Below are 27,826 nucleotides of genomic sequence, written 5' to 3'. Positions count from 1 at the left end.
GCATGGAAGGTTTGCTTTGAAAGGCACAATGTAGTTGTCCTACTGTACGTTAACTCTATCGGGTTTGCCCAACATATTTATAGGCCTAAAGCATTCACATCATTGTCATTACTTCAAGCCTAATTTGTTATACCCCTGCTGCCAGAAGATGGAGGATTTTTTTACCAAGAATTTAGGGATACATATGCAGCCCAGAGGCCTCACCACCAGGCAAAACATCATCGCAAGAAGACCAACCTGACCTCATCTATCAGCCAAAGAATGGGTCACTTATTGTGGAAATATTTTCTGTCTGGTATGACAGAGGCATCCAACAATGGGTTAAGTCTACCCACTGGCTAAGAGACGCGGGGATCACATGACCAAGATCTTTTCCTTAGTACTAGAGATATGAGACTTCTCCTCCAGTTCCTTCCTGTGGCTAAACCTAAAATGGAGCCATCACTGAGATGCCCATCACAGCGGGATACAGGTTAAGGCAGACAGAATTAACAGTACCCCAAAAGGTACTATTATTGATAATCAGTGAGCCCTAGATCCCGTGAAGACTGAGCCAGCTAGATCAGGGTGTGGTTTAGATGCCTCTGTCACACTCAAACTGGGAGGAACCTTCATGGTAAGTGACCAACGTTCTGTTCCCAGTTTGGTATGAGGAGGCATCCAACAATGAGGTGTTCACCAACTAATCTAACTGGTAGGAAGCGGGAAGCACCTGTTGCAATATCCTCCTTCCACATACTGCCTCTGGAGAACAGGTGTCTATTTTGTAGTACCTGGTGAATGTGTTAAGGTTGGACCACATGGTTGTTCTACAAATCTCTGACAGAGGGGTGTTAGTAGAAAGTGCTGTCAAGATGGCTGCAGCTCGACTGGAATGCGTAGTGAGGTATGACGACTTGGAGAGGTATTCAACCTTGTGGACCTTACAGATACAGTAGTACATGCCTTGAGACATCCAGTGAGGGTGGAATTGGATGCTCCCTCCACTCCACCTCCAAGAGAAATAGGATGAAAGGAAACAAAGTCAGAGTGTCTGTGGCCTGCTGTGGGTTTGATGCAAATTTTAAGGGGTTGGCAGCCATCCAGCTTGTGCCACACTCAAGGGTGAGAGGGAGTGGAGCAAAGGGAGGGCAGGATAAGTTCCTCTGTTCTATGGAAGAAAGCATTCACTTTTGGTTTTTGAAAATACTTTTTATTCTATTTTAATCTTTATAAATGAAATTAACAAAACCCAAACATTATCTACAGTTTCCAACAATACAGTATTCTTAAGAGGACACAGCACTAACAAGAAAAAGAAGGTGGGGCAGGGAAGAAAAAAGAAAAAAAAAGACAAAGGGGGAAGAAAGACAAAGGGGAAAAGAAAAAATATAAAAGTTACTTCAAGGGATTAAATTTAAACTTAATTACACACAGACTTCAACTATCATTCTATTTAAAAATTATACCTATATCATTGCCATTATTACACTTCAATACAGAATAGCTGTATTGAATACCTTAAATTTCAATATCTGATCATCAGTCTTCTAACACGGAAGGACGCATACAATTCATTTCCACTAAACATGTATTGCCCTTCAGTTAATATATAATAGAGCTTAAAAATTTAGCCAGTTAAAAATATTACTAATCAAGGTCTCATAGTATGAAAATAATAATAGTAAAAAAACGAAAAGAAAAAAAGAAAAGGGTAAAAAATAATAACAAATCACTAATATATTTTATATTATCTATCTTTTAAATAATATCATTTCTGGATATATATATATATATGTGTGTGTGTGTGTGTGTGTACATATCTATACACACCCAAATAAACATTTTATATAAAGTATATCATATCTAATATAAAAAAGAAGAAAGAAGAAAACAGGAATATATATAAACAATCCTCCTCACTGGCATACTGCCTGGCCCTTGTAGCCTAAACAAATCCAAAGAGCAATCTTGATTGAAGAATTCTCAGCTCACCAAGCTAGAAAAGATGTCTCCTGGGTTTTACTTTGTATGCCAGCTAACCAAGCCTCCGCCGATTCATGATTTAAATTTTTTTTCATCTGGCCTTCAAAAAGAATACAAAATATAGCAGGATATTTGATATGATATTGTAAATTCATTTGTCTTGCGTAAATTCTCGCCTTGGTAAATTGCCTTCTTTTGTCAGCAATTTCTTTGGTGTACTCTGGAAATAGCATAACTTTATCTTGATTTGGCCCTGAAAAAAGTCCTTTCATTTCTCTAGCCAAACGTAGGATATGATTTTTTTGTAGAGACTCTTGCAAATTGGTCTATGACAGTTGCAGTCCCATTGGTGCCACGAGCTACACCTGGAACACGGTATGCATGCTCAATATCCAGTAAATGATCAGTTGGCAGAGCAAGTAGCTCATGCAGAAATTTATCCAGGAATTTAGGCAGGCTTATCCCACCACGCACACCTTTAATACCCAGGATGCGCAGGTTTGCCCAGAAAGCATTCACTTTTGGGATTAAAAAGAGTCCTGGCAGAGGATTACTGATTCCTTCTGAAAAATACAGAGATGGGCCTTACTGAGGCCTCTGCGATCCTCCTGACCAATGTAATTGCCACCAGTGCACCTTCTGAGAGAGCAGCCTCAGTGATATGCATTTTATAACTCAAGGGACAGTTTGATCAGAGCCTTGATAACTATGAAGGTTTCACATGGGGAAGCAATGGACCACTGGAGCCTTTCTACACAAGGCTTTTATTGTGTGCTCGTACTTCCTCGCTCATGGTAGTTTACACGATGTCGTCATCCTCCAGGGCCTCTCCTGTGCTTGGCAACCATTATCAGGGTGTGGGTGTGTTCCTAATGGGGAAAGTCTAGTATTTTTTCTCAGTGGAATTATAACAGCACCATGTAATAGCGCAATTCTGCTATACCACACCACCACCTAATGGTTGTGTAATGGAATGCAGAGAAAGGCAGAGAAAGAAAACCCCCAGAAAAAAACACATGTAAAGGAGCTGATTTTAATCCTACAGAGAATCCGGAAGCCGAAGCACCTGAGGCGTAGGTGAGACTCCAGACCCAGAGATTGGGGGCCCAGCTTGGAGAGGACTGATGAGAGGGCAGTGACCCATCTGTGGACCATATTTCACTTGAGGCCTAAGTCCAAACCTGTTCTAAGAAGAGAACTAACTCTTTGATGTTTGCGATCCTGAGACTTCCATCTGCACTAGCAGGTGAAAGCCCTCCTAGATGTGGATTGTTGAGGGCTTGCTGGAAGAAAGAAAAGTCTTCACCACTTCTTCAGGGTCTCCAAGGCTAGGTAGGTGTCCCTTTGGGAACTCAGGCAGATAGGCAGAGTCAGCCTGGGTCTGAAGTAACCTTTGTAAGAGAAGGTGTGGGACTGCTGTTAGGAATCATGTCTCTCTTCGTGCCGAGTGTAGGATTTCTGAGAACTGTTATGACCCATCTCTGTTCTGCTGCAACATTTGATCAGTGCGCTCCAAAACAACTGCTCTTTTATTTCTGGCTACACGCCTGTTCTCCACATCAAAGTAGGGAAAATGTTGGGAGCTTCAACACCTGCCCAGAGGACCTAGAGGTCACTGTATCAAGTTGAAAGGTCTCCACAGTAAGTACTGGGGAGGCCTGGTGGACACCCTGCACACTACGCTGGACAACTGGTGCCTCTTTTTGGCATGAAGGGTTCTGCATTTCTTCTCCCCTCCCATCCTAGCTACACTCCTGCTTCTCTTGCTCTCTGGATGTCCACAAGTAATCCTTACATGACCATGTGACAGAGCATCGCTGACCCAATCTTTGTGGCAGCTTGGGCCAGCGTGAAGGGATTCTGCTGTGGAGAAGAGAAAGGGTTCTCATTGCCTTCGATGTCCTGAGAACCCTTAGGATAGCTAAGGCTGGACTCTACAGGCATGGCAGAGGTCCAATAGCAGCCAGGACCAGCACATGTGGCATCACCAGAGGTCTTGCCAATCAAGCAAGATAGGTTCAGTGACAGCAGCACTGAGAGTCTGGGTTTGTGTGAACTGCTTGGAGCTTTTCATCACAGGGTGTGTTAGATCATTTTTGCCTTCTATTTTGGAGGCTTGGAGGCAATGTTTTTCCCTGTTCACACCATGGACAGAGTTGGCTAGGCCAAGAAGTGAGAGGAAACTAGAAAATTCAGTAGAAGAGAACAATCTGAAAACTAAGAAAATACTTTTTTCTGAGGCGAGGCAAGTAGAAATCCCAAGAAGGCTTAAAGCAGGGGTGCATTGCCCTTGGGTCTCATGCACCCTGCCACACCACATTTACCGTGGATTTTGATGCCAGGGTTCTGTGCTGCTGTTCCCCAATCTGTTCCCATTCCCCTACTGCCGATCCTCAGGGATTCCAAACGTCCTTGCTTCCACTTCCTGATGGATACCCTACCAGCCAGTCTCAGAGGGCCAAAGTGTCTTCTAGCAGACACTTTAGCAGCAGCTGTCACAGGGCTCTCTAACCCTCTGACTGCTGCTTTTAGTGCTGCTGCTGCTCACAGAAAAATATACATGAGTATACCATTTTAAAAGTAAGCGTAAAAGGAATGGGATGATGGAGATGGTGGGAGGCATGCTAGAAGAAATCTGTGTGTGCGTGTGTGTGTGTGTGTGTGCGTGCGCGCAATTGTGCAGCTTCCCAGCTGACACTAGATACCCCTGAGGCTGAAAAGGTTGTGTACCCCTGGTGTAAAAGAAGAAACAATTTAGGAGCTTAAAGTAACAGAGAAACAAACAAAAGAGCTATCCTTGCCTTGGGCAGATGGCAGGAATGTATTGGTGAGAGCCCAAGATCTCTACTAATAAGGCAAAGACTTTGGTTGTGTGATCTTGGCCTTTCCTGCGCCCTGCCTCCACAACAATGGAAGGAGAAGTGAAGGGAGGCTTACCCGGATTTTTCCAAGGGATTGGCTTTGGTGCAGTTTGGCCCACGCAGGGCTCCACAAGCAAGTGTACCGCTCCAGTATAAGTCGCCTCACAGAACATACTTCTGGGTGGGGGGATTGGAGTAAATGTCATCAGACTGGCAGGGGCTGCTCAACCAATAAGAAAGCCTCCCCCACCCACCCACCCCGCCCAGGCTCTCCTTTTTCCTTCCCCTGATACTCCCGTAAAGCGATGGATGGAAGCTTAGCCTCATTGACCACAATGTGAGCTACTTCTGAGGAAACCCCTTCCCCAAGCTATGCCCGATCTCACCAATTGTTTTTTTTTTATTTCTCCCCCTCTAAAACCACTATCTCATTTTGTCACTATCGCACCATCATGACAGAGATAGGGGGCATAGCTGTTGCTAGACCAATGCGTGATAGTGACCTGGTGACATAAAAAAAAACCCTTTGTAGGTGATTTTTTTAACCTTCCTTTCTGGATGAGTGATTTCTTTCATGTCTCTATGCCTCTATCATGCATTTGCTCTATCACAGAATTGCGCTATTGCGCGATAGAACACTTGCATGATAGAGCAAGTGTCTCATGGAGACACCCCCCTGAGCAGTGGGGAGATTGAAGTTTAATGCCTTCTCAGAGAAAAGTGGGATGAAGCACCTCTGGCCTCGGCCATTGGCTGCAGCTCCAACATGGCAAGGGAAAGAGCAGCTTCCCATCTATTTGTCTGAGAAGGAGCAGCTGCAAGAATGTTAAGAACAGAAGAAGAGCCATGTGGGATCAGACCATGGGTCCATACAGAGCTTTTCTACATGAGGCTGTTAATCAGCTGTTAATCCGCTGGGTATAGGTTCACCTTCATCGCAGAAATGAGATCCAAGCACTACAGGAGTTTTCTTTCCTGCTTTTCTCCTACATAACCTCTAGAGGGTATTGTGGTACAGACGAACAGTGCAATTATATATATTATACAAGAGGAAATCACGCTTTCTTTCACTTTCAAAATTAAATGCCGTATTTTCCCTGCTCTAAAAAACCTCTCCAAAAGTGCTGGCAACACAGAAGCGGAACTGGAGGGTCACGACATCATCTAAAGAACCATAAACAACCATGAGTAGAAATAACAAGCGCACATTAAATGCCTCATGTAGAAAAGTCCACAGTCCAATATTCTGTTTACACAGTGGCCAACCAGCTACCTGTGGGAAGCCCACAAGTAGAACTTAAGTGCAACAGCACCCTCCTGATGATTTGAGTCGTCATCTGCAATCTAAAAGATTAGATATATTCTACATTATTACTTTGCAGAGGTAAGAGGGTATGTACTGATATGGAAAACTAGCATAAGTAAGGAATGGATTTGATATGAACTTGGGGAGAACTTGCCTGCTCAAAACAGACTTTTTGTTGTAAATAACCTGTGCTCTGTCAAACAGTGTCCTAAAAACAAGCAGGCCTTACGAAACATGAGATCCAGCTGGGTCTTCCTCAAAGGACAGGGAATTAAGAAGAGATGGTCTGCATTTTTTTTAACCATTTGGTTGGTCTTATTTCAATCACAGAAAAATTAACTGGCACAACTTAGAAACCCTCTGTGCAATGCTAATAACTTCAGAAAGAAACCAAACACCGCCAGAACTTAATCTGGAAGAAACACCAGATGCCTAAAAAACTTATGGATCTGGTCCCTGGGAAAAATGGTCATTGGAAGACTTGCTACAGACATGTAGCACAAGGCTGGGAAACTATAAAATGTCTAATATATTCTGTTTGTCATATGAAATTGTAAATCATGACCTGCATGTTTAGAAAAATGAAGGTGGGAAATCCCATATTTCTTTGTTTCTGAAACAGAAGCAATCAAAACCTTAAACAGACACTGGCCCGGTTCACACTTCATAATAACCCAGATTTTTTTTAAGTTCTGGGTTATTGTGAACACGGTAACATTCTGATGCACACCGCCCGATGGCTCCCACTGCAAGCAGAGATGGCCAAATAACCAATGGACCTCCTGTCCATGGTTATTTAGCGTTACATGCGATGTCACATGTGAACCAGGAATTCCAGCTTGATTCTCCACTGACAAGCCAGAGAAATAACCCATTTTTTTTGCTGGATTATTTCTCTGGCTTTTCGGGGGAGAGACAAGCCAGAGTTCCTAGTTCGTATGTAACTCTAAAATGTGTTTAGCTGCTCCTGTTTACAGCAGGAGTGATCGAGGAACATTCACCAGCACACTGTCACATTCACCACAACCCAGTTGTTGTTTTTTTAAAATCCAGGTTACTGTAATGTGTGAACCAGGCCACTGTGTCCTACGTACTACTTCAACATGGGGATGAGCTACTAGATACCAGTATTCAAAAATTATCACAGAAAAGTTTTCCTTGACTTCTACTTCTTGGAATGCTTAATTTACACCCTTACCTGTTTTGTCAATTTTAATACAAATCCCACTTACTGAAATGATATGGCCATTCAGTCCATGGGCAGAATCTGCACATTCAATCACTGCACTTAGCTGCGGATAACCCACACCAGTTTTTATCCGAGTGGTGCACACAGATCCTAGACATCAAAGACAAACAAAAAGAAAGATGAAACTAGAGCAATGACATCACATAGACTAGGAAAGGCATAATCTCTGCACTCATGCGGGAGCAACTTTTTAATGATGTCAGCCCACACAGGTGGGGGCTGTGTGCAAATGACACAACCACATAGGTAGAGGAGATTGCGAGGGTCTTTCCTATTAAATTGACACACTAGCTTTTTAGCAGAGGGGAAGAACACAGCATCCATAAACTCCACAAATGGCACCAAATAGGATTCACAAGGAGAGAGAGAGAGAAGGGCAGCATAACAATTGAGCCTAACAGCAATTCAGTACAATACTCCACTACAGGCACTTTCTGAACTGCAGAGGAATCTATTCCGTACATGGTTTCCCTCTTGATACCTGTCTTCCTTATAGTAGCACGCCAGGGCAAACACAGACTCACAGAGTTGGAGAGAGAGCCTTGTAGGCCATCAAGTCCAACCTCCTGCTCAGAGCTAGAGTATCCCCAACAGATGTCTGCTCAAAGACCTCCAGCGAGGGACAGCTCAATATACCTCTAGATCATGGGTGGGTAATATGTGGCCTCCAGAGGTTTTGGCCTACAACTCCCATCATCTTTCACCATTACCTGGCAAGGGCTAATGGGAGTTGCAGGCCAAACATCTGGAAGGCCACAAGTTGCCCGCCTCTGCTCTAGATACTACTCTTACCATTAAGAAGTTTCTCCTAATTTTCAATCAAAATCTACCCTCCTGTAACTTAAGCCCGTTAGATCTAGTCCTGCCCTCAGAGAATGCAGAGAACAGGTCTTTGCCCTGTTCTAAATGACAGCCCTTCAGGTATTTGAAGAGTGCTATCATATCCCCACTCAGTCTTCTCTTCTCTAGGCTAAATATACCTGTTTCTTTCATCCTTTCCTCACAGGATTCGTTTTCTATCCCCCTATCTTTGTTGTCTTCCTCTGAATCTGTTCTAATGGATTTACGTCCTTCTCAAAATGTGGACCCCAGAACTGGACACAATACTCTTGATGAAGTCTGATTAGTGTGAAACAAAGTGGAACTTCTTATGACTTAGAAATTATGGCTCCATTAATATAGCTTAAAATTGCATTCGCCTTTTTTGTAGCTGCGTCACACTGCTGTCTCATGTTTAACTTGTGATTGACTGCAATCCCTAGATACTTTTCACATGTACTATTTGCAAGACAGGTATCCCTCACCCTATACTTGTGTATTTGAGATGATGATGATGATGATGCTTTAATGCAAAACTTTGCATTTATCTCTATTGAATTTCAGTTTGTTTCTTTCAGCCTAGTCTTCCATTGTATCAAGGTCATTTTGAATTGTAATTTTGTCTTGAGGAGTTCGCTTTTCCTCCCAGTTTTGTGTTTGATACAGACTCCCTCCAACTCTTTATCTAAATCATTGATAAAAATGTTAAAGAATACCAGGCTCAGGACAAAACTCAGCTGCATCCTACACAAAACCTCCCTCCAGTTTGATGAGGAACCATTGATAAGCATTCTTTGAATATGGCCTCCCAACCAGATGTGATTCCACCTGATAATGGATTCATCCAGCTCACATTTAGCCAGTCTGCTAACCAAAGTTTCCTGTAGAATTCTGTCAAATGTTTTGCACTCCCCAATTTCTTGACCATCTTTAAGAAAGTTGCACACTCCCTCACTTCTCCTCTCCTGTGCAAAATCCCCGTCCTTCCATTTTACAGTTAACCATTACATCATCAGCACTATCTAATGCTTATTAGAGTTCCCTCTTAATCAGCATTTGAAACTACAGAGAGCACATCCTGGTTACAAGGGAACCCAATTAGTATTAACTGCAATGAACATCAGTGCCTATAGAACATATAACCCTTGTTAAAGGCAGTAATGGAAAGGTGGGAAAATTCATACACAGGAAGGGAAGGAGCGAGTGTACAATCTTGCAGCCTATACTTGATCTCTAAACCATAGCTAATAAATCAGAAATGGTGAGCACACATCAGCCCAAACTGTTTGGCTTACAATGACGTCAGGCTTGTCTCTGGATGTAAGGAGTCAGGATAGCTAAAGGCTTTTCCAGGCAAGCAAAAAGGGCTTGCCACAGGCAAGAATGGAATGATACGGATAGACCTGCTAATTTCAGCCTAAAAATGAGAGAGGGCTCCCACTCTGAGTCATGAGGATGAAGGGTCTGGTTAGACTGAGCTACCATTTTGTTTTTTGACTGACAAACTGGTACAGCTTAAAACATTTTTAATTCTGAAAGAGGGATAGGTTCTTTCATGGTACTACAACACCATAGCACAGCCTGATTACTAGGTTGTAATTCATTCATTCATCTAGTACTTTAAGTGTTTCTTTTGTTCATCCTCACAGCAATCCTTCAAAATAGAATATTGTCGTTTCTATTTCACATGTAGGGATCTGAGACTTAGAAGATGTGATTTGCCTAGAGCCGTGCAGAAAATATCTGAATCCTGGTGACTGAGAACTGAGACAACTTAACAGGAACATCTTCTCAACCTAAACTAACTATAGCATCATCATCTTTGCTCTGCACCCCACATCAGAATAGGAAAAGGAGCACACTGATTATAGCTTCTGATGTTGCTGCATTCTAACATCATGGCATATGAAGTACTAGTTCCCCTCTACTCAGCAGTAGTTAGATCTCATCTTGAGTACTGTGTCCAGTTCTGGGCATCACGCTTTAAGAAGGATGCAGACAAACTGGAGAGGGTTCAGAGGAGGGCAACAAAGATGATCAGGGGACTGGAAACAAGGCCCTATGAAGAGAGACTGAAAGAACTGGGCATGTTTAGCCTTGAGAAGAGAAGACTGAGGCGAGATATGACAGCGCTCTTCAAGTACTTGAAAGCCTGTCACAGAGAGGAAGGACAAGATCTCTTCTCGATCATCCCAAAGTGTAGGACATGGAATAATGGACTGAAGTTACAGGAAGCCAGATTCCGGCTGAACATCAGGAGAAACTTCCTGACTGTTAGAGCAATATGACAATGGAACCAATTACCTAGGGAGGTGGTGGGCTCTCCCACACTGGAGGCATTCAAGATGAGGCTGGACAGCCACTTGTCAGAGATGCTTTGATTTGGATTCCTGCACTGAGCATGGGGTTGGACTCGATGGTCTTATAGACCCCTTCCAACCCTACTATTCTATGATTCTACTGTATGTTGTTACCCATCTATTCTACCAGCCTAGTCTCCATGCACATAGAACACCCAACATGATATGGTATTGTGTGTTTAGACAGATATAGATATAAATTCTCCTAACATTATTGCACAAGTGAGTGACTAGTATATATAAATATAAAAGTGCACTCTCACTTTGTACTCAAAATCAGCTTACCTGGTCCAATTCCCACTTTAATAATGTCTGCTCCAGACAGAAGAAGTTCTTCCACCATCTCTCCTGTCACCACATTACCTGCCTGAAACACAGGCAAGAACATTATAGATGAAAAATCCACGTTCTCCTCCACATTCAGGCTGCCCTACATTTGCAGCTAAACAGCCGATTTCGGCTGTCTAACTGGTGTGCCTCAGAGCGGGGGGGGGGGGGAGGACTGATGGCGCATAGGAAGTGTTGTAACAGTGCTTCCGCTGTCCTCCCCCCCCCAGAAACACCCCATTTTCCGCCACTCCGCGCTGCTCCTCCGAGTGTGGAGCCACGGACAAACCGTATTTCCTATGAGCTGCCAGGGAGGGAGTGGGGAGTTTGATTTCTGGGAACTGAGCTCAGAGCACTGGCTCCAAGCTCGGTTCCTAGAAACTGAAAAATCCTACGGCCATCTAGACACAGTCTAGATGGCCACAGGATTGCACCCTTAGACTTTAAGGTGCCACAAGATCTGTTATTCAATCCAGTGTTTATTTTAATTGCACAAGATATACAAAATCAGGTCTTTTCTCTGTTAATGATATAGTTTCCGAAATCCATTATTTGGACGGGGGGACAGGGGGGACACCGTAACGCAGATCCCATTTAATAATTCAAAAGCAAGAGCAAAAACCACCCTTGGATATATTTAACAAACCTGCAAAGCCACAGGGCAAAGCTGACAATGCATGAACCATGATGAGCCTGGGGAAGGAGGACCAGCCAGCAGCTGCACCAGGTGGATCCTGAGCCTGAGCCTGCTTCTGCCCCCGCCCACAGGTACTTAAGGCGGGGCTGCCAGAGGCAGTGCCTCGGCGTCGCACCAAGTGCGACGCTAAGTGCGCACTTAGCGTCGCACTTGGAGTCGCGTAGGACCTGAAGATCTACCCACCTGCCTCTCCAGAGACACCAGCAGCCACAACACCAGCAGCAAATAGCAGCAGCAGCAGAGGGCAGCAGCTTTAAAGACAAGGGGAAGGGGCAAACGTGGACTATCTGCTCCTTCTTATTTATTTATTTATTTATTTATTTATTTATTGCATTTATACCCCGCCTTTCTCCCTCTCGCAAGGAACTCAAGGCGGCTTACATTATCCTCCTCCTCACCGTTGTATCCTCACAACAACAACCCTGTGAGGTAGGTTGGGCTGAGAGTCTGTGACTGGCCCAAAGTCACCCAGTGAGCTTCCATGGCCAAGTGGGGACTAGAACCTGGATCTCCCGGCTCCCAGTCCGTCACTCTCACCACTACACTACACTGGCTCTCCTTCTTCTTAGCTGCTGTTCTCTTTTATCTCTTTTATATTCTTTTAAACTGTTGTGTATTTTATATCTTAATATTTTAATATGTGCCTGGGAGGACTATTGGGCAACTCAGGGGGTGGGGGAGGTGCCACCATAACTGTGGTCACGGGCAGGGGGAGGTATGGCGTTGGGGGATTAACAGGCCAGCTGAGGAGAAGAGGGGCTAGACACCTTACAGCTGTCCCCTCTTCTGGTTCTTCCCCCAACCTGATGGTTCCTGGCAGCCTTACCAGTCTGCCCTCGGGTCTGGTGGTGCTGCTGCTGAATGCCAGGTCGGCCCAAAATAAGACCTCCCTCATCCATGATTTGATTGTGGATGAGGGGGCTGACCTGACATGTATTACTGAGACCTGGGTGGGGGAACTGGGAGGGGTCACTCTCTCCCAGCTGTGCCCTCCTGGGTACTCGGTGCAGCACCAACACCGACTTGAGGGTCGGGGAGGGGGGGTTGCCGTGGTCTATAGGAATTCAATCTCCCTCTCCAGGCTTCCTGCTCATTCGAGTGCAGATCTTGAGTGTCTGTACCTTGTGTTGGGTACCCGGGACAGATTAGGGATTCTGTTGGTGCACCGCCCACCTCGCTGCCCATCAGACTCCCTGCCTGAGCTGACGGAGGTGGTCTCGGACTTGGTGTTGAGGACCCCTAGGATGATGGTCCTGGGGGATCTCAACTTCCATGCCGAGGCCACTGTATCCGGGGCGGCTCAGGACTTCATGGCCGCCATGACAACCATGGGGCTGTCCCAACATGTCATCGGCCCAACGCATATAAAAGGACACACGCTTGATCTGGTTTTCTCGACTGGGCAGGTGGATGGTGATCTGAAAGTGGAGGAATTAACATCTGTCCCTTTGTCATGGTCAGATCACTTCCTGCTGAGGTTTAGACTTCTGGCAGCCTTCCCCCTCTGCAAGGGTGGGGGACCTATTAAAATGGTCCACCCCCGGAGATTAATGGATTCCGATGGATTCCAGCGGGCTCTGGGGGATTTTCCTGCTGGTATGGCTGGTGCTCCTGTCGAAGCCCAGGTCGCTCTGTGGAATGCAGAGATGACTTGGGCAGTTGACACGATCGCGCCCAAGCGCCCTCTCCCTCTGAGCAGAGCCCAGCCAGCTCCTTGGTATACACCTGAGCTGAGGGCAATGAAGCAAGAGGGGAGACGGCTAGAACGCAGGTGGAGGAAAACTTGTGCTGAGTCTGACCGAACACAGGTAAGAGCCCACTATCGAGCCTACTCTGTGGCGGTGAGGGTGGCAAAGAGGCAGTTCTTTTCCACCAGCATTGCATCTTCTCAGTGTCGTCCGGCGGAGCTTTTCCGAGTGGTTCGCCACCTGTTACATCCTGGGCCAGGGAGAGAGACGGTGGAACCCTCGGTAGCACGCTGTGACAAGTTTGCGCGGCACTTTGAGGATAAAGTCGCTCAGATTCGTCATGAATTGGACACCACCATTAATGCAGTTCCATTGGTAGAGGAGTTCAGAGCACCGTCTGGTCCAGTTTTATTGGATGAGTTTCAGTTACTGAGGCCTGAGGATGCGGACAAGGTGCTTGGCCAAGTCCGATCGACCACTTGTGTGCTTGACCCTTGCCCTTCATGGCTTATTAAATCAAACAAGGAGGGGTTGTCCGGCTGGGTCCAGGAGGCTGTAAATTCCTCCTTGAGAGAGGGAGTGGTGCCTGCTGCTTTAAAAGAGGCAGTAATTAGACCACTCCTGAAAAAGCCTAACCTGGACCCAGAGGATGTTAACAATTATAGGCCAGTGGCCAACATCCCCTTCCTGGGCAAGGTGCTTGAGCGGGTGGTTGTAGGACAGCTCCAGGCACTCTTGAATGAAACGGATTATCTAGATCCATTTCAATCGGGCTTCAGGCCTGGTTTTGGAACAGAAACTGCCTTGGTCGCCCTGTGGGATGACCTCTGCCGGGAGAGGGACAGGGGGAGTGCGACCCTGTTGATTCTCCTGGACCTCTCAGCGGCTTTCGATACCATCGACCATGGTATCCTTCTGGATAGGTTGTCTGGGTTGGGAGTTGGAGGCACTGCACTACAGTGGTTCCGCTCCTACTTGGATGGCCGATTCCAGAAGGTGGTGCTGGGGGATTATTGCTCTGTGCCATGGCAATTGTGCCATGGGGTTCCACAGGGCTCTATTTTATCCCCCATGCTGTTTAACATCTACATGAAACCGCTGGGGGAGGTTATCCGGAGGTGTGGGCTGAGGTGCCATCAATATGCGGATGACACCCAGCTCTACCTCTCTTTCTCATCAAACCCAGGTGAGGCAGTGGCTGTTCTGAACCAGTGCCTGGGCACGGTAATGGACTGGATGAGGGCTAATAAACTGAAACTCAATCCAGACAAGATGGAGGTACTGTTAGTGGGTGGTTCGTCTGCCCGGCTAGGTGATATTCAACCTGTTCTGGAGGGGGTTGCACTCCCCCTAAAGGATCAGGTTCGTAGTTTGGGGGTGCTCTTGGACCCAGAACTGTCACTTGAGGCACAGGTCAACTCAGTGGCACGGAGCACTTTTTATCAGCTTAGGCTGGTATACCAACTACGCCCTTATCTGGACAGAGATAGCCTAGCTACAGTGATCCATGCTCTGATAACTTCTCGTCTGGATTACTGCAATGCGTTATACGTGGGGCTGCCTTTGAAAACGGTCCAGAAACTTCAGCTGGTCCAAAATAAGGCAGCAAGATTGTTAACAGGGACTGGCCTGCGAGCTCATATTACGCCAGTACTTTTCCAGCTGCGCTGGCTGCCAGTCCATTTCCGGGCCCGATTCAAAGTGCTGGTGTTAACATTCAAAGCCCTTAACGGCTTGGGGCCAGGTTACCTGAAGGATCACCTCCTCCCATATGTGCCTGCCCGGACCTTAAGATCATCATCAGCGGCCCTTCTCCGTGAGCCCCTGCCAAAGGAAGTGAGGCGGGTGGCTACTAGGAGGAGGGCTTTTTCTGTTGTGGCACCCCGGCTCTGGAATGAGCTCCCTAGTGAGGTTCGCCTGGCGCCTACATTGTATTCCTTTCGGCGCCAGGTGAAGACCTTTTTATTTTCCCAGGCATTTTAGCATTTTAGCTTTCTAAATTTTTATCTTTGCTGTTTTAAATCTGTATTTTAAACTCCTGCACTGCTGCTAGGTTTTATTGTGGTTGTATTGTTATATTGTGGTTTTAATGTTCTATATATTTTAAATTGTTTTATTGTGTGTTGTTTGGTTTTAGTTTTTGTGAACCACCCAGAGAGCTTCGGCTATTGGGCGGTATAGAAATGAAATGAAATAAATAAATAAATAAAATTTTACTTGTCTCAAAATTATACTGCTTTTATTTCTTATTTTTTAAAATAAAAATTAAGAGTCACCATGATGCAAAGGCTAAGTAATACTGGATTTAGATGTGGGAGATCCAAGTTCAAATCCTTGCTCTGTTCCAAAGCTCAGTAATATGTCACTACAGCTACAATCCAACACAGAATCATACTTAATTAAGCCCACTGCTTTCAACTTAAAAAATGTCTATCTCAGTGCTGAATTGTACCCTAAATCTCTAGCCTAACCAACCCCATGGGCTTGTTGTGAGCCTTAAATGCTTTTCTGCTTCTTGTAATAAAAAGGGTGGGATACAAATATAAATAAATAAATAGCCATTACTATAATTACTCTTCTTGTTTGTGTTTGCATAGATGCAGAGGGCAGTGTAGGAAGAAATTCAAACATACCCCTTCGTTGAGCCCTCACTTTTTCACCTATGTGATAACTCAGAAAAAAATCCTGCTGATTTTAGGTCGGAAGTTGCCAGCTTGGGTGACCTAATAAAACTGATCGATCTTGCTGCTGCAGAACAACAAAGGTCCATCTGCACCCTGTTATTTCCCAAGACATATCCCAAATCCGGGATGGAGCCCTTATCAAAGAAAAAACTCTCAGATCATGTTTTTTTTTAATGAAAAATTGAGCCATGATCTTGTGTGAGTTTGCAGGTCCTTTGTTATCCTGTTCACGTATGTAGGTCATTTGTGTGAACAACTTTTTTAGCACAAATCAGCAGATAGCATATTAGTATTTTATCAGAACCAACTCTCAGTCCAAACATACATGTTATATTATCTTTTTAAAAAGCATCCTTAAGCTGGCTACTTTTATTTCAAAGGGATGGCAGATGCCAATCTGGAATGTGCTCCCAATCTAAATAGGAGCCTAGTGTTTACTGTAAACAGCACTTTCAAGGGCAAATACAAGTCAGCGTGAGCATGAAAATGTCGCAGGGCCCTGATCCAGATCAGAAGCATGTTCCAGACTGAAGCCTGTGTGGCTGATTTTCTTTTCTTTTTTTTAAAGTAGCACATTTAACACTTGTTTATGCTTAAATAAAATTGTTGTTTGGTTCTCAGCCTATCAAAAAGAGGAACAGACTGCCCTCTCCCCATGTTTCTCAAGATATTTAACAGGACAGTACTTTCTTTTGTCTCCCCACTCTCCTAAAGTTTTCAGATTAAGCAAGAGGCAGCAAAATTTACTTTTCTCCACAGCATTTATAATTTATAACCACTAATTAACGCCCCCATAACTCATCTTTTTCCTGAACTATAAAACCCCCAATGCTTTAACTTTCCCTGATAGGGAAGGTTCTCTGCTATACGCAAGTTCCGATATGCAATTCAGTTCCTAAGTTTCAGCTCTTTCTCAGTCTAGGGGCAATGTGTTGTGGTATGAACTGCAGGCACTGGTGACCTGTTTTTGTTCTGCTTTTTTGGATAGACTTTGAGGTGAACATGTTATTTGATCCAAAGAAGCAAAACATTACCCAAGGCTCCAGATCAGGTTGCAATTTTGCTCTGTGTGGTCTCTGCTGACTACAGAAAAAAACCTCAGTTTGGGGACCCAGAACAGAGTAGCCTGCAAAGCCCTAAAATACATCTTCTGTTATTAAACTCACTCCCTTCCACAGCCACTAGCCCTTCTTTTTCCTCCCTCTTTCTTCCTTCCTCCTGCATTTACAACAACCACAATACAGAAAATATCTCCTCATCTACTCTGTATCTGACACCTGCATGCAAGAGAGGTAAAAGCCTAAAATATTCATGCTGAGCCTTGATTCAGCCTATTCTTCTGAGAGCTAAGCTGGTCTACAGAAGACATACAGCTCTGGCATGAAAGACCTGAACTTAAATACTAACTCAGATGCTAGGTGCTCTTGGACAAGTCATTGGTTATGTTCCGTGGCTATGCATACGTTTTTGAATGTAATGTGCTCTCTCCCCTTCAATGGTTTCCCCAGCCCACCTCTGAAACTGTTTCAAACCCTCTTGTGTTTAGCAGTGCTTTGCAGTTCAACAGGGTGGAGGTGGGGGCCGAAGAGAAAAGAGCTCGACAGTCTAGGAAGCTTCCTTTTACCAAGGCAAGTCATTGGTCCACTCAGCTTAGTACTGACTACTCTGACTAGCAGCAGCTCTTCAGTGTTTCAAGAAGGAGTCTTTCCTAACCTTGTCTAGAGGTACCAGGAATTAAACTTTGGACTGTTTGCATGCATTATGACTACCGTGCAGGCCTGGCCCAACGTATTTTGCCACCTCAAGTGAGGCAGCCATCTGCCCACCAGCTCGCGCAGCTGGCCTACTTGCTGCTCCCTCACTTGCTTGGCTGCCTCTTGCTCCTGTGTGCCCAGCCGCTCCTGCCTTGTGGGAGCCATCTGCAGCAAGAAGCAGCAGCTGGCAGTGCACCCAGCAGGCTGCTTTAGAGAGCCCTGCAAGTTGCTCTCTGGCTGCGGCAAATGGCACAGTGCGAAAATGGCTGGCAGGGCTCTCCAAAGCACGGGAGGCAGTAGGGAGGCAGTGGAGAACACTCCTAGCAGGGGTGGGCGGGAGCGCAGCGCAATTCTCTGCTCTTCCTACTCTGCTGCCTGATGCAGGCACATCAGCCTGAGTAATGGTAGGGCTGTCCCTGCTAGTGTGTCTTAACCTTGGGACCCCATCTGTAACATGGGAATGACTGTAATAATTGATCGTACTCATATAAAAATGTGTAAAGTATCCAGTCCTCCAAACATAATGGAGCCACCAAAGTTGCATGACTCAGAACACAACTTGTTGGAAACAACATCTTTCACCAAATGACAAACTCATAAATTTCCTCACTTCCTCAACAGACCTACCATGATGGTGTGCTTTGGGAATCTGAGACGGACAGCTTTCACAAACTCCACAAAATGTTCTGAATAGCCATTGGCCACATCCAGACAGATGTACTTGATAAGTGGAATGGCCTCTATAATATTTGTCAGCCTCTCAAAGTCAGTCATTCCGCTGCCTGAGCTCACTGCTATATGCTGGAAAGAGAGGATGAAAATGGTCAGTGGCTTTTATACAAGTGAGGTCAAGAGCATTCTCTCTGAGTCTATTTGTGTAAGAAGCCTACTGGGAATATCAAAGACAGTCAAATCCTAGAATATACCTCTATTCTAAGGAAGGAAGGAAGGAAGGAAGGAAGGGTTTTTCAAATCTAAAGATCTAGCACAGCTTTAAAGATCTGAGAATTTGTGGCCAGGGCTTGCCACTACAGTTTGAGAATTTTTTAAAAAATATTTTTTTATTTATTTCCTTACAACATAGTTTTGGATATTGTACAATACCTTATCTCCTTGGTCTCTTAATTTCTACTTTAATAAAATCTTGTGTTTCTTTTGAAATTGTTTTCATATTCTGTCCCTACCAAATAAACCTATTTTCTATCTATTTTTGTCATGCCAACTAACTTTTCTGTATTTCTTCAATGAATCAGTTGTCTGATTCAATACAGGGCTTCCTACATACCATCCACTCTAAGACCTACAATATTTTAAAATTTGCTTTCACATTCCATATATATTTATTATTTAAGGCTGCAATCCTAAACACTTTTACTAGGGAGTAAGCCCCATTGAATACGGTAAGTCTTACTTTTGAGTAGAAATGTGAAGGCCCGGGAAAAATTGGGAAAATTCAGAAAAACACGTTTTCCCCTATTTTTTCCCCCAAGGACCATTATTTTTTCTGAAAAATTGTGCAGCTTTGGATTATGAAATCTTTTCTTTTAGAATTTAAGACAAAGTGTATCCCACCTAAGTTTCTTTTTTCTTTAATTAACATTAAGGCTTGGGTCTACAGAACTCACTACCACAGTTTTTAGTAAAGTTCTCAGACCTCATCACTAGGGAATGCTGCCTCAGCTATAAAACCTTTTAACTGCTGCCACTAGAATAAACCTTCTCTACCTAAAAGAAACTCAGTAGCCTGGTTCCTATGACATAGGCATGGCATATACACTACCACTAGAGACAACTTTTCAAATGAACAAAAAATAAGATGTTCATTAACAGAAATTATTTACAAAAGTGGACAAAATGTCACTCTTCAAATAATAGGTAGAGACTGCTTAAAGGTTCTGAAACTAAATATGATTGCTTACCATTCCTAAGCTGAGTCTTTCCTGGCTAAATAAAATCTCAAGAGCTTGTCCTTCAGCTCAGATTTCCCTAAGCTCTACCCCACAAACAGGAACAGATTTAGGAATTTCCCTTTCATTACAAATAGGAACAGATGCTATACATCAGTCTTCCTCTGCCTCCAGTTCTTCCTGCTTCTTCTGGCTTCTAGGATGATTCATATGTTTTAGGGACTACTTGCTGATGTTCCCTCTCGTCAGACATTAAATAGGAACCTAAATACGTTAGGTATATCTCTTGCTCATAAAATTATCATGTTTGGTACATTAAATGTAAAAGTATAGTTTATTCAGACAATAATTACAAATTTACTGAGTTTACTTTTAAGTGTTTTCAAATACAATGATAATTTTATAAACAAACCAAGTTATACACAAAATAACTTTAGGAACAGAAAGCCTGCTTTCTGTTCCTAAAGCAGCCCTCCGCAACCTGGTGCCTGCCAGATATTTTGGACTATAATGCCTGGCATACCTGACCATAGGCCATGCTGCTTGAGGCTGATGGGTACTGAAGTTCAAAATATCTGGAAGGCATCAAGTTGGGGAATGCTGTCTTAAAGCAACAAGGTGTTTTTAGATCTGTGAAAAGCGCTAAAAAAGCTAGCACTGCTTATTTTTCAATTTGTTTTCCAAAATTTCCATTTTCCCCCTGAAAAAGGCGGTTTTTTCCCATGGCCTCAAAATTTCTGGAATTTATACATCTCTACTTTTGAGTAAACATGCATAGGATTGCACTGCACAGCAAGAAATCTACAAAAAGCGGCACACCAGATTCAGACTTTTAATGTATGCATATTTAGCCAGATTACAATGGTCACTACAGACAGGCAGACTCACTCCAGTCCGCCTTGCGCACTACTCGCTGGAGCCCCGCTGGCCAGCCACCCCTGTTCGCCACGCCATGTGAGCCACGGGAAGTTCCCTCAGCAAGCCATCATTTTGTGTAAAAATACTGTCTCATTCTTTTATGTAAAGAGGTCATTTAGGCACAATTACAGACCTAAACGCTTTACGGCCGCCATTTGCATAAAAGTCCCTTTACATAAAAGAACGAGCTGCCATTTTTATGCAAAACGGCACACCAGTGGGGACTGTTGTGCTTGCCTGATTCACCGCTCATGGGGCCCAGCAAGTGTAGCAGTCCATAGACTGGAGTCCAGGAGGCCACACAGATTCCACGCCCTGTCAGACTCCCGCAACACCCCTACTGGTCACTGACTTTCAACCTTCAAGTCTATTTTGTTTCTTTAATTTTATCCTCATTCCTGTCTCTTTATTATAATTCATATATGTAGAGAATCCACATCTGTGACACTTATCTTAACACTTATATCATATACACACACACTCACATATACTCAAAATAAACCCTACTGAGTTCAGTGGGCCTTACTCTTAGGTAAGTGTGCATAGGATTGTAGCCTTACAGTGCAATCCTAAATGTAGCTATTCAAAAGTAAATCCCATTGAGTTCAATGTGTCGTACTCCCAGATAAATGGGTATAGGACTTTAGCCTTAGACTGCAATACTATACACATTTATGTAGGAATAAGTCCCATTAAACTCTGTATTATAGCCACTGTGATAAATGCTATGAGTTGCTGGGCAATCCATGTCTTCCTTGGCTGCAGGGCATGTACAGTCTATACACATCTTGGAGGATAAGGCTATCAACAGCTACTAGCCCTGATGGCTATATGCTACTTCTGGTATCAGAGGCAGATTTATTTATTAGATTTATTAGCTGCCCATCTGGCCAGCTACCTGGCCACTCTAGGCAGCGTACAATACAAATAACACAAAATACAACATAATCAACAAAACAACATTGCTCTAAAAAACACACAGCTAACCCATCCCAAATGCCCACCTGAACAGCTAGGTTTTCAAAGCCCAGCGGAAGCTCATCAAAGAGGGGGCATGGCAGAGGTCACTAGGGAGGGAATTACACAGAGTGGGGGCCACCACAGAAAAGGCCCTCACCCTAGTCCTCACCAGCCTAGCTGTCTTGGCTGATGGGTCAAACAGAAGGCCTTCCGAGGCCGTTCTCATTGAGCGGCATCCCTGGTGTTGCTGAAGGCTCTCCTTAAGATAGACTGGACGAGAACCGTATAGGGTTTTCAAAGTCAATACCAACACCTTGAATTGGGCTCAGAAAACAACTGGTAACCAGTGCAACTCCTTCAGCGCTGGAGTGATGTGACCTCGCCGACAGCTGCCTTTAATCAGGTGGGCCGCTACATTTTGCACCGGCTGCAACTTCTGAACCATCTTCAAGGGAAACCCCACACAGAACACATTACAGTAGTCTAGGCAAGAGGAGACCAGGACATGAACTACTGATGAGAGCAAATGGTGAGGGAGGGAGGGGCGCAGCTGCCGTATCAGATGGAGTTGGTACAGCGCCACCTGGCTCACAGCTGACACCTGAGCCTCCATGGACAGCTGGGAGTCTAAAATGACCTCCAGGCTGTGGACCTGGTCCTTCAGGGGCAGCCGCACCCCATTCAACACCAGGTCAACATCCCCCAACCTCCCCTTGTCTCCCACCAAAAGTACTTTGGTTTTGTCAGGGTTATTTCAGCTTATTCCTTCCCATCCAGCCACTCACCAACTCCAGACACTTGGACAGGGTTTCTACAGCCACCCTTGTGGAGGATTTAAATGAGAGGCAGAGTTGCATGTCATCCGCATATTGGTGACACTGCACCCCAAACCTCCTGATGATAGCCCCCAGCAGCTTCACATAGACGTTAAATAACATCAGGGAGAGAATAGAACCCTGTGGCACCCCGCAAGTGAGCAGCCATGGGTCAGAAGTCTCCTCCCCTAGAGCTACCCTCTGGTACTTGCCAGAGAGGAAGGAACAGAACCACTGTAATACGGGTGTCCCCTATGCCCAACCCCTCCAGGCGGTCCAGGAGGATACTGTGGTCAATGGCATCAAAAGCTGCTGAGAGATTGAAGAGAACAAAGAAGGAGCATTTGCCCCTGTCCAAAGCCCTCCTCATATCAGTATGCCTCTGAATACCAGTTGCTGGGAGCATGAGTGGGGGCAGGGGAAGGATGTTGTGCTATTGCATTCATGTACCACTTGTGGGTTTCCCACAAGCAGCTAGCCGGCCATTGTGAACAGAACACTGGACTAGATGGACCTTTGGTCTGACCCAGCATGGCCCTGCTTCTGTTCTTACCAGGGCTGCTGGAGAGTCAATCCCCACTCTGAAATCAATGGGAATTTAGAACTTACTTGTACATTTCCCACTGAAATCGATGAGAGTTTAACATTTAACTGTACACAGCTGATTTCAGTAGGACTTAGGCCTAGCCAACACTTGCAACAGAATTAGGTGAAATGAGGTGGAGACATCCTGAGGTGACAGAATGCACTATACCACTTCAAACTGCAAACAGTGGATCCTATTTTGGAATGCTCTCCTGTGTGGAAAAGCTCATTGAAAGTAGAAAGCTAGCACAACAGGAAGTGGTTTGGGAACTTTCCCCCTGATGTTCTTGCTTATTTGTATGCTTGCTTTCTTACAAGGAAAAGTGACACCCTCCACCAGCAACCTGAAATTTGTTAGTTCATTCTGTCATCATATTTTGTTGCATTTATAGACCAGACCTTATTTGTCTCTCATTTTTGCTGGATTTTACCAACTAAAGAACGTGCATAGCATATCTAGCTGGGTAAAAATGTTTTCTTTCCTGTACTTTATGTTCAAATTTTCTACCACAATTTCAATATTGTGCTAATGTGTTGTAGTAAATCACATGTGAGAAGTAGCCAACTAAAAGTTAACATAGGGAAGAAGCAAGCTGCTGAATAGTTCTGGCTGCCATGGGAGCTAAAGAATTCAGAGGAAGAGGCCAATGGGAACAGAGTCCTGAGAGGGAGGGCTGACAAATGAAAAGTGGAGACTGTTAGCTGGTGTTAACAGACATGTGGGCATTCTTATAAGAGTATCATTCAGGGGCTTCTGCAGGAGACCTTTTGCATGCTTAAATGTGTGAGAAATCAAGCTTGCTCAGTGCTTCACTAACTTTGGCACCAACTGTTTCACAGAGCGCTGCGAAGTAGTAGCTCCTAGCACAACTCATTCAAAATTGTGCATGTATAACTATATGCTTTAAAGGCCTCAGTTTCTAAAAAAGGAAACATTCTAAAAAAGGAAAAAAAGTTATACTTGTGAGAATAACAAGTGTGTGTCCCCTCCCCCTCCAGTAGCACCTATATAGAAACAGCAACAAGTATGTGAGGGAGAGGGTTTCCTTGCCTTTCAGATTGGCTAGGACAGGGGTTTAGAACCACTTTCAGTTCAAGGGCCAAATTCCATTTTGGAGAAGGTTTTGGGGGCTGCACTCCAGTGGTGGGTGGGCCAATGGCAAAAGGGGCAAGGCCAAAAAATACCAACATATTTTAGCTTAAAGCTCTTACTGCCCGTAACTAAGTCTTAGCAAAGGCATTTCAAAATGGAGAGAAAATGGCACAAAACCCAGGAAACCACCAAATGATCTGTAGTTGGGGGAAAGTGAGTGGGGCCTTCTGGATAACCCAGATGGATGTAGTCAGATCCCAGGAAGGTCAGATTTGGCCCCCAGGCCTGAGATTCTGCATCCTTGCTCTAGGACAACTGTAGGATTTTTCCCACTGGGAAGTGGAATGAAAAAGGATGAGGGGTTCATGGGAGTGGGCTTACCCCCTTACATTCAGATTTACAAAAGAACATTTAACCACATACAAAATACTCTCTTGCAACAAATACGTATTTTTTCATTGTACATATGTGAGATTTTTTCCTAAATTCCAAGAAATGCAGTTTAAAAAAGCTGTAATTACACATAATAACTAACTATATTAAAATATACCTCTAGGCACTCTGGGTGATTGCTTGCAAATAGCTTCCACTCTTCTAGAGAGTAATGCTTGTGTATCGCAGTGAACATTGCATACTAGGAAAAACAAACAGAGACAAAACAAACAAACTGTATTATTACCCAGTTTGAGGCAGCAGCACAAAAAAAGGATCTATGGCTACAAGGCAATACATTAATGGTCCTTATTTGACTAAAGAATATTGCAGGGCAATCTGTATGCAGAACTAGAATTCCATGCACAGATTTCTTCTGCCACACATAAAAGGAAGCAGTGGGGAAGGGAAAATGTTTGCCGAAATGCAGGTTTCAGGTAAATTTCTTGTTCAGTACATGGATCCCGCATCACTGAACTGTTGGCATTACTGGTAAATATAATCACTTTCATAGTTATTTACTTCCATATAGCACGGAGGAATAAGGCTGCAGTCCTCCAAACTACAGAGTAGTATTAGAGCAGGAGTAGTATATTTTAGAGAAAAAGGGTTGAGGATCGTGGTATAACAGCATGCATATACTAGATTTATTTATCTATTTAAAATTGATATCCTGCCATAAAATGGCTCTCAGGGCCCTCGTATCCATAAAGTAAATACAGTTATGCAATGATATATTGAATGTAAGCATGACCTAAGCACCTCAGCCAGGCTAGGCCCCATCCATCCTTGGGCCTTGTTAAGAGAAAGACATTGCTGCCCAACTGAGGGGAAGAGACAAGAATATAGGCCTGCCAACCAAACCATCAGTGGCAGGCCTGAGCCACTCCTCAAAGGAGCTAGGATCTGCCCACTCTTGAAAAAGCAGGCCTTGAAAAGGTGCTGCTGCCCTGTTGAGGGAAAGAGACAAGAACCCAGGCATGCCAGCTGTACAATTACTAAGTGATAGGGTTGAGTTGCACCTCAGCTGGGCTAGGCCCCACTTCGCCTCCTGGAAACTTGAAAATATGTTGGAATCCATAAGGCACTATTTAGGATAGGGTGGTGTCGGAAAAGAAAGTATGAAATGCTAAATCAGCCAGATGGGACTCTGCCACAGACTTAAGGTCCTTTGGGAATGCTCAATAATGCTTCTAGGTTTTTATATTTGAAAACAGATACAAATCTTTGCCTACTTTATTTGATCAATGGTCTCATCTAATGACCTTGAAGAAATGGTGTTAGCTGGATGGATGAGAGCTAATGCAATTTCCTGCACTTAGTTCTTTGATTTGATGGCTAGATTTTTAAATTTTTTGAATGGAATTGTATTGTATTTTATGTATGTTAGCTGCTTTCAGTACCTGTAGGTCAAAAAGCAGGGTATAAACTGACTGAATGGTTCAATTTATAATTGATTCTTCAGGAGAAAATTATAACAGTTAAGTTAATTTGGGAATGATAAACACAAAGCTAAGTACTTTGAAGATGTACTGATTTCAACAAGAGGGTTAAGCACATGCTTAAATCACTTATTCTAAAATTTGTGGTACTGGAAGTGCTTAACTTCAGCTGGATCACGCTTCACATATTTGTAGTGTAGGCAAGTCGTAAGACTAGCATCTAGAATGTTTTTATTCCAGATTAGTTTTATTAGAGAAAATGGAACACCTCAGAGTAAGCAGATTATACTGAAGATCACTGTGATTTTATTTTACTTGCAGGAGAGGGAGAATTAAAAAAAACGTACTTTAGTCATAACTTGTGCCATTTCAAAAGTGCCCACAGTGTCCATATTAGCTACAATAATGGGGATCCCTGTGTAGGTTTGCTTGGAGTTACGGAATGTGAAGGTACGCATGAGATCTACCTGTAAAAAAAAAAAATGAATGCATGTTTTAATCTGTACTTTCTACCAGCAAGGGGTAACAGTTTGTATATATTATTCTACAGCAAAATCCTAATTAAATATAGAATTACAGCATAAGGTTAGGAAAATGTAATCACTTAAAAAGAAGGTAATGCGAATTAAACCATTCTTTCCCCACATAAGTCCCTACAGTTTCATAATGCATGCTTATGCTAGAAGAAAAACATCCTGAAGATAGCAGGCTGGGAGCATATATTTCCAGCCAACCACCTTGATTCTAGCTCTCTGTTATACCCTATCTAAACTGTAGGCTGCTCTAAAGCATGTTAGTCAATTCACATACTTCATCTGGTCTTGACTATTCTGCAAATGCCACCAATGGAATCACACTCCCCTGGAAACAGCAGATTTGTACTTTGGGAATGTTTCCAGATCTAGGTCTTCTCCTGCATGATGACATTGAGACAGCGGCCAAGGACATGTTTTATCAGCTTTGGCTTTTTCACCAGCTATGCCCATTCCTGAAAGAGGGACTTGGCTGCTATGGCTCATGGCCAGATAATCTCACAAACGGACTGCAATACTCTACATGGGGCTGCCCTTGAAGGCTGTTCAACATTTGCAACCCATCTAGAATATAGCAGCCAGGTTAATTACTGAAGTTAGCTGTAGGGAGTTATAATACTAATTTTTGTGAGCTGCTCTGGCTGCCAGGACACATTCAACATGCTGGTTATTACATTTAAAGCCCTTCATGGTCTGGCCACCAGGAAACTACAAGGACTAACTTTTCCCACATGAACTCATTGAGATCCAGCTCAGAAAACTTCAGAAAACTTCAATTAGCCAGGTGGCCCCCAGATTATGGAACCAATTGCCTGTTGAGATCCATCCAGTTACAGATATTGGTCCTTTTTTAGGCTTTAAAGACCTATTTAGATACACTTTTTCTCCGTGATGTGTCTAATCTGATTATATTTGGTTTTATTGGCTGCTGTTTAGTCACTCTGCCTATTGGTTTTGGGTTGGTCTTAGTGTTGTATATTGTATTTTATATGAATCACTGTTCTTTTCCTTGAGAATCAGTGTATTGAAAAGTAAATTATGAATCTTATCCCCCAAATCAAAAATAATTATATGATGCTGGACCTCCTTCATTACAAGGAAGACTGTTATCCAATGTTCCCCAGACCTCTCAGTTTTTCATTGGAAGCAACCTAGACTCATCCTTCTAACTCAGTAATTAAAAGAAAGCAGAAGTTATGAAGTGGAACATAATGTCCATCTCTTTCTTAGCTGATGAGTAGAAAGACACCTAGCATTAGTACAGTAACCAATCATACCCGAATGAGAATGATTAAAAGGTTTAAAAGACTAGTTAACTACATATATAAAAGTTCCTGGGTTCCTGTTCTGGGGCACTCTCCTGCCCTTTTCACATGCTCAACAGAACATGTGTATGGGGGGGAGTAGGATCATGCCTGCTGGCCCACTCTG

The 27,826-nt window shown here is 43.9% G+C and overlaps 1 protein-coding gene across 5 annotated transcripts in view; it reads right to left on the bottom strand.

Moving 5' to 3' along the window:
• The window catches only part of GMPR (guanosine monophosphate reductase), a 64,677-nt gene that overhangs the window by 33,141 nt on the left and 3,710 nt on the right, over positions 1 to 27,826 (bottom strand). For 3 of the 5 annotated variants that reach the window (XM_084850256.1, XM_084850257.1, XM_084850258.1), the window contains exons 2-6: positions 26,210 to 26,329; positions 24,539 to 24,622; positions 18,338 to 18,511; positions 10,846 to 10,927; positions 7,365 to 7,471 (exon numbers count right to left, since the gene is read on the bottom strand). In XM_084850256.1, coding sequence (XP_084706382.1) covers positions 7,365 to 7,471; positions 10,846 to 10,927; positions 18,338 to 18,511; positions 24,539 to 24,622; positions 26,210 to 26,329 — 567 coding nt within the window. The remainder of the gene's footprint in view (positions 1 to 7,364; positions 7,472 to 10,845; positions 10,928 to 18,337; positions 18,512 to 24,538; positions 24,623 to 26,209; positions 26,330 to 27,826) is intronic. The other 2 variants (XM_084850260.1, XM_084850259.1) reach the window with 2 other exon arrangements.

This window comes from Heloderma suspectum, chromosome 4 (assembly GCF_057233095.1).
Source record: "Heloderma suspectum isolate Gila_16-S chromosome 4, 16-S_ref, whole genome shotgun sequence".
Lineage (NCBI taxonomy): Eukaryota > Metazoa > Chordata > Lepidosauria > Squamata > Helodermatidae > Heloderma > Heloderma suspectum.
This window is presented reverse-complemented; position numbering and strand designations above follow the sequence as displayed.